The following is a 10,663-nucleotide window of genomic DNA, read 5'->3' as shown; positions in this document are numbered from 1 at the left end:
AGTAAGTTTGTCTACTAAAACAGACCTTGCTGGATTTTGATAGGAATATTTTAAATTTATAGATTAATTTAGGGAAAAATTGACCTTTTTACTATGTTGAGACTACCAATCTATGAACATAGTATTTTTCTCCATTTCATGGTCTTTGACCATGAAAGCATTTCATCGTTTTCAGCATACAGATCCTGTACATGTTTTGTTAGATTTATATACCTAAGCATGTTGTTTTCTTTGGAGTGATTGTAAATGGTGTTTTTAATTCATTTTCAATTTGTTTTTGAGTGTCAAGCAAGCATCTAGCAAAGTACAACTCTAAAATGTGTCTCTTGAAGCTCTGGCATTTCTTTCAGCTTTCTCTTGCATATGACATCACCAGTTCTTTTAGATTTGAAATAAGGGCAAGAGGAATAGACTAATTAGTTCATCCTACCACCTGGTATCAGATGTAGGAATAATTCCTTTTTATAACATCTGATCATTATTTCCACTTGAAAACTTCCAGGATTGGGAAGTCATCTCTGCATGAAAGAAAGTTAATTTTGGTGTTAGATAATGGATTCTCATTGTTCATTTTACTGTTGACTCATGGTCATTAAAGACCGCCAAATTCTTAACCTGCCTTGCATTGTCCTAACTTTCTCTTTCAGATTCGAGGACTGAGTCCATCATCTCAAAGTGCCCTCTTTCATCTTAGGTCTGGATTCTTTATTCTGTGCCCTTCCCCCAGACATGCACACAATAAGTGTAGTGTGACTTGTTTCTAATGACACAAACCTTCCAAAAGCCCAGACACCTGAAGGTGATGGGAGTGTAGAAGTAGACAGGTGCCCTTACGAATTTTACCAGCTTGTGGGGGACGAGTGGTTTGTCTAGATCAGGGGTCTCAAACTCGTGGCCCGCGGGCCGCGAGTTTGAGACCCCTGGTCTAGATGGTGTGAAAAAAATGACCAATCTCCCCCAAGTAGTGGACTCTCTGATATGTTATTTTAACTATTTTAAGATCTTACTGCTTGACTAGGTGGTGGTGCAGTGGATAGAGCATCAGACTAAGACACAGAGGGCCCAGGTTCAAAACTCCAAGGTTGCTAGCTTGAGTGCAGGCTCATCCAACTTGAGCAAGACTCACCAGCTTGAGTGTGGGGTCTCTGGCTTGAGCGTGGGATCATAGACATGACCCCATGATTGCTGGCTTGAGCAATGGGTCACTTGCTCTGCTGTAGTCCCATGGTCAAGGCACATATGAGAAAGCAGTCAATGAACAATTAAAGAGCCGCAACGAAGAACTGATGTTTCTCATCTCTTTCCCTTCCTGTCTGTCCCTATCTGTCACTCTCTCTGTCTCTGTCACACACACACACACAAAATCTTACTTAAAATATTTTTACAGACCCTGGCCGGTTGGCTCAGTGGTAGAGCGTCAGCCTGGCATACAGGAGTCCCAGGTTCGATTCCCGGCCAGGGCACACAGGAGAAGTGCCCATCTGCTTCTCCACCCCTCCCCCTCTCTCCTTCCTCTCTGTCTCTTCCCCTCCCCCAGCTGAGGCTCCATTGGAGCAAAAATGGCCCGGGCATTGAGGATGGCTCTGGATGCAATAGAGTGACGCCCCAGAGGGGCAGAGCATCGCCCCCTGGTGGACATGCCGGGTGGATCCTGGTCGGGCGCATGAGGGAGTCTGTCTCACTGCCTCCCAGTTTCCAGCTTCGGAAAAATGAAAAAAAAAAAAAAATTTTTTTTTTACAAATAAACTCAAAGCAGTTTTGATTTCTCAAGATCACCCAGTTAACAAATGGTTCAAGGATAGTAGACACCAGGTCCCAAATTATGTAGGTTAATTTAAGATTAAGGAGCCGTATTCCAGACCTAAACAGTCAATTTCTGGGGTGGAGGTAGAGGAGTGGAGCAAGCTCCCTGTGTGCTTTGTTAGCATTCCAAACTTTCAGAACTGATGGTCTTTGCCTGTATATTTTGAGCATGTATGGGCAATGGATGAAGAAGTATACATATAAACAGAACTCCAATGTAAGGTAGAAGGATATACAAAAAGCAGCACAGTGAACTATGGGTTTTCAAATGGAAGGGAGAACAGCACACTTGGCTAAGATGAGACTTTAAGGATTAGACAGTATTTACAAAGACTGGTAGATAATTTAGATTTTAAAATTTTTATTAAATATATACTCAGTGCAGTATTCATTTTCCATTTAATATGGCTGTTCAGAACTTCAAAGCAATTTGAGCAACACTGCATTATTTTACTTCAGATGAAAAACTATTACATGCTGAATGAATTTCTTTTAAAATTTCATTTGAGGAAGCATACAATTATAGGTACTCAGTCTGTCAATTTTAAGACACAACAATGCTTAAGAAGGATAAACATAACACAAAATTACATTTGAATTTATAATTTCAATGCTATTTCAACCACTTATTTACACTCTGTGTCTTGAGATTCATATGAAAAAATAGCATATTGTTAATGATCAAAATAAAAATTAAAGTGAAATGCTAGGCTTTAGTTAAATATTATAGTATTTGAAGATTAACTGAAAACAAAAGATAAAAAGTTGTTCAGATAGTTTACTCAATTTTAGCATAATTTTAATTTTGAAATTAAATATTGACATTAAAAAAAACCATGAAGCAAATAATACATGTTGAGAAAGATTCAAGAATTTAGTCCTCTGCTTACAAATTTTACTTTTGGTTAATACAGGCAACATGGTTCTTAACCCTTTGAGTAGTATGAATGTTCATGTACGTCCTCACTCAAAAGGTTAACAAAAAACTCATTACTCAAAGGGTTAAATAAGCTCTTTTCACTTTGTCTATAAAAATAAAATTGTCTTCAATATTCCTAAATTCTATCTTTTCCATTTAAGGCCATTGTTATATGGTAAGAAGTTACTGAATCACAGGCCTGACATTAGTGGCACAAATCATATGTAGGAGATGTAACAAACTCATTGTCAGTTAAGGAATCCGAGTATAGTACAGTCAATAGCCATTCATAAGAGGTAGAATTCTTAATCACAGTTTTATAGAAAAGATGCAGTAGTTTAGTTTATATTTGTACTGTTTTATTAGTTATAGTACTGTTAAGCTTACTTCTTACTATAAGGTTAACAGAAGGGGGTAAGGGAGGGCTCTTTAGGAGGGGATGATCTTATTGGCTCTTGTTTTGCATGTGTTACAAGGACTATTCCTGAACACTCAGAGCACTTTCTTGGCCAGTTAAGGTACTTGATTATATATGGCATTTATCTCATTTTTTTAAAGCTTCAGAGTAGGGGAATCTAAGTTTCTGTTCTCCCAATGGCATAAGGAGGAAAAGAAATCTTTTTGTACTATTCTGAGTGCAAATCATAAGTGAAACCATTCTCTCTGGATATCAATTATTGCTTAAGAATTCCAGCACTATTAACCTACAGAGGGTTTCTAAACTCAAATTTAAAAGTAGATTGTCTCTAGTTCATATCTGTCATAAGCAATATTACATATGGGCATAATCTTAAAATTTACTTATTTCATGATGTAAATTGCTAGTATTTGAGTAAGATTCCATAGACTGCAATAAGCTAGGATGGCACAGACATTATATAGTTACTCACAAATGGAGTATTCAAACTTGGGATTCTGTGAATTTTCAATCTTACTTGAATGTCAATAAAAAGATCAGAAAAGTCATTTTATAAAAGCTATAATAAAAACTGTAATTAAATATGTATACCCAGTGCTAAACTACAGTAGGGCTTATATTTCATAAAACGTACCTGAATACTTAGATAATTCAAAACAATAAAACAATTGAAAAAATAAAAGTGATAGCCAAATAATATTTCTTCCAGTTCAGTGAAATTATCTCATGATTTATATTTGAGTTGGATCATTATGGTGAGCCAATCAGACTAGTGATACTCAGAAAAGGCATACATATTTATTTCTGTTAAGCCAAAATCATTTTAGCAGTACTTCCTTCACAACTTCTGATAATAATGTCGTCAATACAATAATCCTGTTACAATTAACATAACACTGTTGACAACATAAAAACAAAATTATTTCCCTCACATTTATTTTTTAAATCCTATACCTTAGTTAAGGATTAGACAGAATGCGTTCTAAAGGAGACTGAGCAACCTAGCTATTTCAAAGAGATAATCTGTCCTAATTTTAATAAGTATGACAACATTTTTAAATTAAATTTATTGGGGTGACACTGGTTAACCAAATTAATGACTTACCATTTTTGAGAATTATCACAACATCAGCTTTTGGGAATACAAGATAAGTATATAAAGTGAATACTTTTTGCTAATATTTTAAATTGAAATATATTTGGTTATAAAAGTCTCAGAAATCTGTTTTTCACAGCTATGTTTCTATTTACATTAGAGAAAATGTGTATGTAACAATAGAAAAGTTGAGTCTTTGTCTTCTAAAGATATATTCAATCCATGATTAGGTAATTCTCAAATGACTTATAACAATCAATATATTGAAAATTTTTACAAGTGATTTGTGATTGCCACATAAACAGAAACTCCAAGTAAGAGAAACTTCCAGGTAAGAGAATCTTTTAAAAACATTGTTTGGTGTTATATTTAGGCCTAAAGTTCATTAATTTAAGTCACCTATGTAACATTTGCAATATTTTTTAATTAATTAATTAATTAATTTTTTACAGAGACAGAGAGTGAGTCAGAGAGAGGGATAGACAGGGACGGAGAGAGATGAGAAGCATCAATCATTAGTTTTTCATTGCGCGTTGCAACACCTTAGTTGTTCATTGATTGCTTTCTCATATGTGCCTTGACCGCGGGCCTTCAGCAGACCGAGTAACCCCTTGCTGGAGCCAGAGACCTTGGGTTCAAGCTGGTGGGCTTTTCCTCAAACCAGATGAGCCTGCACTCAAGCTGGCGACCTCGGGGGTCTCGAACCCGGGTCCTCTGCATCCCAGTCCGACGCTCTATCCACTGCGCCACCGCCTGGTCAGGCTGCAATATTTTTTTTTTAACTTAGGAAAATGCTAAAAAAAAAACACCTTAGGAAAATGCCATTATTAATATGGCTTCATTCAATTACACCTATACTCTGCAAAATATTTGTTATATACTTAAGTACAACTGAAGCAATAAGATTGCACAGATGAAAGTGAAGACTTCTACATTAAAATTATAATTGGTTCACATTGGTAATAACTAAAAACATTTTGGAAAAGACTATTAATGGTCTTGACTGTAACAGTTTATTGCATTTTTTCTATCTTTCTTTCTCAATATTAAGTATTTGGAGCTTTAAGTTCTACTTTTTCTCTTATCTTCAAAAAGACTCTTTAGCATATAAACTTGAATAGCTGATACAACCACCATTACCACTAAATTAACCACAGACCAGAAATTGACTCTATCAAAGTTGCTTTCTTGTATGTTTCGATCCCGAGCTTCAAATGCTCTGAGCAGAGTCTGGATGTGACCACTTTTGCTTAGTCTGGACTTGATACTGTTGATGGACTCCTGGAAATAAAGAAAATAATTTTACTGTAAAAGAATGCTTAGTAATTTTAAGTTAACTTAATAAAAGTGTTTCATAGTACCCTCATATTCATATTAATTTTATATCTAAACACAATGTTTTATATCTAAACACAATGTTCATATTAATTTTATATCTAAACACAGATGCTAGAGTTCCTAAAGATCTTATTCTGTAAGGAGCAAAGCTACTGTGAAAATGAAAATAAATAATATGAAAATATATTCACTTGATCTGTGATGCCATAGTAAATGTAGTGCCAACCTGGAATGCTGGAACGCTGAGGTCACAGGTTCGATGCCCAGGGCTTACCCATTCAAGGCATATATGAGAAGCAACTATAGCTACTGGCAAGCAACTAGAAATTGATGCTTCCCACTCTTCCCCTTCTTTCTCTCTCTCCCCTCTCTCTAAAATCAATAAAAATCATAAAAAAAATATAAGTGTATATATATATATATATTTCCCCCAAGTGGCATTGTGCCAGGAATTTTACATTCTCTTTTATTAGTCCTCACAGCCATAAGAAAATGACTTAAGTTTTAAAAAACCGAACTGATAAACTTTTAGTTATTTACCTTTATATAATGCATTTGTGTGTGTGTATGTGTGTGTGAGAGAGAGAGAGCAACAGAGAGAGGGACAGATAAAGACAGACAGGAAGGGAGAGAGATGAGAAGCATCAATTCTTCATTGTGGCTTCTTAGGTGTTCACTGATTGCTTTTTCATATGTGCTTCAATGGGGGTGTGATGGGGGGGTGGCTCCAGCTGAGCCAATGACACTTGGCTCAAAGTCAGCGACCTTTGGGCTCAAGTCAGAGACCATGGGGTCATGTCTATGATGCCATGCTCAAGCTGGCAACCTAGCACTCAAGCTGGTGACCTCGGGGTTTTGAACCTGGGTCGTCTGTGTCCCAGGCCGATGCTCTATCCACTGCACCACTGCCTGGTCAGGCTAATGCATTGTGTTTTAATATTATTTTTCTTTGAATGTTAGTCTGGTCCAATTTAGTTTTTAAGCAAAAAACCCAATGCTTTTATCTCACAAAGTAGTGAAATTAGAAAACGTTTCAACTTTACATGTATATTCTATACATCCAAAAGTATAACCTATTTTTTTTTTATTTCTTTTTATTTCTTTTATTTTTTATTTTTTTAGAGAGGAGAGAGAGAGAGAGAGAAGAGGGAGACAGAGAGAGAGAAGGGGGGAGGAGCTGGAAGCATCAACTCCCATATGTGCCTTGACCAGGCAAGCCCAGGGTTTCGAACCGGCGACCTCAGCATTTCCAGGTCGACGCTTTATCCACTGCGCCACCACAGGTCAGGCAGTATAACCTATTTTTAATAAAAACATATTCCAAGATCACATTCATTAAATTTACCAAGATACATTATAAGCTGCCTATCTTCTGACAAAACTATTTTATAGTAGGGACCTAGTCAGAAATAATTTGAAAACTAACTATAGACTATATGAATATAAGGTAAAATTGAGATTTAAAATGATGTCAAAGTATTTATGGCAAAAATGAGAAAATCCAAGAAATAGATTTTCCTGGAGACTCACTTTGCTTAAAATCTTCATTTAAGCAAAAAATATACTCAATATTTCATACTGCTGTGCTAATCCTATAAAACTATAAAATATAGCCTGACCTGTGGTGGCGCAGTGGATAAAGCGTCGACCTGGAAATGCTGAGGTCGCTGGTTTGAAACCCTGGGATTGCCTGGTCAAGGCACATATGGGAGTTGATGCTTCCTGCTCCTCCCCCTTCTCTCTCTCTGTTTCTCTCTCTCTCTCTTTTCTAAAATAAAAAAAAAAAAATATTTATCATAGGGGATATTTGTAAAGAAATACAAAATTTTCCAGAAAAAATAAGGGGTTCAGTTCCTCAAAAAGAGCATTCATAACTCTTTTTAATAGAATAATGATGATAGTCATATATAAAATTATTAAAGTTTCCTATTGTGATACAAAATTTGGAGGGAGTAAAGGGAAAAAGTTCCTGAAAGATACTTTTTCTTAAAAAGGGATTTGTAAGTATTTTAAGCCATATTTAAATCTGAACTTTCTGATCATTTTATTTAACTGTGAATAAAAGCCAATCTCTGGGGAATGCAATGAAGTACTAATAAAAATGATGACTACTTGTATTTTGTTCTTGTTGGCCAAATAAATTTAAATGGAAAAATATATCCGTATGATTGAGATTTTAAAAATGGGAAGTAGACTGGACCAAGAGTGGAAGTATGGATATATCATTTCCATTTTAATTTTAAGTCAGTTCCTTATCTAAACAATGGAGAGGGAAAAGGAAAGTGGTTGGAGCTAGACTAATAATTTGTTTTTTAACTTTTATTTATTCATCTTAGAGAGGAGAGAGAGAGAGGAAGGGGAAGGAGCAGGAAACATCAGCTCCCATATGTGCCTTGACCAGGCAAGCCTGGGCTTTCAAAACCTGCGACCTCAGCGTTCTAGGTAGATGCTTTATCAACTGCGGCACCACAGGTCAGGCTAGACTAATAAGAATTAAGTTATCTTCTAGTTCTAAAATTAAGCTAAGTTTAATACACATATGAAAGCATGGTGAGATAAAAACTGTCATGGTAAAAATGCATGCCAATCAAACTGAATCCTTTCTGTTTGTATTCACAGTAACACCAGTGGAAAAAAAGGTAAGAAAACAAACATTTATTGTGTGCTAAACACTGTTTAGAGCACTTACACACATAGTGGATCCATTTCTTCTGCACAGCTCTGGAGGTATTGTCCTCATTTTGCAGGTTTGGAAACCAAGACTCAGAAAGCTCAGTCATGGAATTATATATTTGATAGGACCATTTAATGTTACAACTTAAGCTTACTGATTTATGTCTCATCTGCTGTAATATGATTGTGCCTTTCCTAAGAAACCTCAAATGATCAAAATATCACTTTATAAAAAAAAGTGCCAGTGATAAGAATATCAGAGGTTATACAGCTTTAAACTTTAAATAACCATGTTATTTTTTTTTCTTTTCTTTTTTCGTGACAGGGACAGAGATAGACAGAGATAGGGACAAACAAAAAGGGAGAGAGATGAGAAGCATCAATTCTTTGTTGCGGCACCTTAGTTGTTCATTGATTGCCTTCTCATATGTATCTTGACCGGGGTGGGGGACTACAGCAGACTGAGTGACCTCTTGCTCAAGCCAGAGACTTTGGGCTCAAGCTGATGAGCCTTGCTCAAATCAGATGAGCCCGCGCTCAAGTTGGTGACCTCAGGGTTTCGAACCTGGGTCCTCCATGTCTCACTTTGACACTCTATCCACTGCACCACCGCCTGGTCAGGTAACCATGTTATTTCTATTGCAGGAGTTTCTACAATAGAGTTACATACATGCTATTTACAAATATCACTGAGTAAATTCTATCCTTTGAGTACATCTAGCTGTGGATGAATGACCTTTCCCTCTACCATCAGCAATACTATTATTAAATGCAAATAGGTTCTTATACATGTACATTTCATTATACATGTTTATAATAAACAAAGCATAAAGCAATTGAAGCAAAGAAGCCACATCCTGTTTTTACTCCTGAGTGAAGTACTAGTTTCTGATAACTGCTAGGTCTCGTCTGAGTAATGTAAATAGTTGTTCCTAAATTAAATAATATCAAATTTCATGTTATAAAAGCTATGATATAGGAGAAATGCCTGTACATTTTAAGTTTTTACAAATTACTCAATTATATTGGATCATTACATTCTTCTGTTAGTGAACATTTTAGGGAGTTTTTTTAAAATATCTTTTTAAGACTTTATTCATTTTAGAGAGGAGGGACAGAGGGAGAGAGGGAGAGAAAGAAGGGGGAGGAGCAGGAAGCATCAACTCCCATATGTGCTTTGACTGGAAAAGCCCAGGGTTTCAAACCAGCGACCTTAGGTCAGGCAAAGGAGTTTTGTAGTTAAGAGCCTGTGTTCAATTCCAATTCTCCCTTTCTCTGGTCATGTGACAGAACTATTATCTAATCTCCCTAAGGTACAATTTCCACATTGGAAAGATAGAGATAATGCAAATAAAATACTTACCTCGGATGACGTCAGAGTAATGGCGTGGTAGGAAGCGATACCCATAAATCTCCCCCAAAACTCAACAAGATCTTCAACCAGAAACAGAAAAATCTATCCTTGGAGCCTCCAGATGTTCCGCAATATACTCGAAGGTATGGTAGAGTGAAAAATTGTCTAAATATATAATCAAACCCCGAAGGAAATAGGGAGTAAGAAATGCTCCGCCTTCCTCACTAACCTAAATAGGGCTGCTTTCACTGGGATAACCATCAAAGCTATCCTTCAAATATGAAGGAGAAATAAAAACGTTCACAGATACAGAAAAGATGAGAGAATTTATCATCAGAAAACCCCCACTCCAGAATTACTAAAGGGGGTTCTCCAATCAGATACAAAGAACAAAAAAAAAACAAAGCCACAATAAAAGCTTCAAGAACACAATAAAACCAAATTTAAACTGTGACAACAACAAAAAGAAAGGGGGGGGGGGAGAGGATGGAGATTAACAGTAGCAAAGGACGATGGAGTGCAAAAGTACTCACAAGATAGTGCACTACAATGAACAGGGTAGGAACCCTTTTCATAACTTAATGGTAACCACCATTGAAAAAACCACCACAGAAGCACATGATTTAAAAAAGATAGCAACAGAGGAAAAATGTATGGAATACAACCAAATAAAAACAAAAGATAGAAAAACGAAAGAGAAGGATCAAACAAGACACAAAATTAACAGAAAGCAATCTATAAAATGGCAATAGGGAACTCACAAGTGTCAATAATTACCCTAAATGTAAACGGATTAAATTCACCAATAAAACAGCACAGAGTAGCAGAATGGATTAAAAAAGAAAATCCAGCTATATGCTGCCTACAAGAAACTCAGCTAAGCAACAAGGATATAAACAAATTCAAAGTGAAAGGCTGGAAAACAATACTCCAAGCAAATAACATCCAAAAAAAAGCAGGCATAGCAATAGCAATACTCATATCTAATAATGATGACTACAAGACAGCAAAAGTACTCAGAGACAAAAATGGCCATTTCATAATGACTAAGGGGACACTGAA

At 36.1% G+C, this 10,663-nt stretch overlaps 1 protein-coding gene across 1 annotated transcript in view; it reads right to left on the bottom strand.

The window, feature by feature from the left end:
• Positions 1–2,144: 2,144 nt before the first annotated feature.
• The window catches only part of TMED5 (transmembrane p24 trafficking protein 5), a 36,090-nt gene continuing 27,571 nt past the window's right edge, over positions 2,145–10,663 (bottom strand). Inside the window, exon 4 of the mRNA XM_066376775.1 lies at positions 2,145–5,517. Coding sequence (XP_066232872.1) covers positions 5,299–5,517 — 219 coding nt within the window. The 3' untranslated portion in view covers positions 2,145–5,298. The remainder of the gene's footprint in view (positions 5,518–10,663) is intronic.

This window comes from Saccopteryx leptura, chromosome 3 (assembly GCF_036850995.1).
Source record: "Saccopteryx leptura isolate mSacLep1 chromosome 3, mSacLep1_pri_phased_curated, whole genome shotgun sequence".
Lineage (NCBI taxonomy): Eukaryota > Metazoa > Chordata > Mammalia > Chiroptera > Emballonuridae > Saccopteryx > Saccopteryx leptura.
Note: the sequence above shows the minus strand (reverse complement) of the source record. Positions and strands in the feature narration are given on the sequence as shown.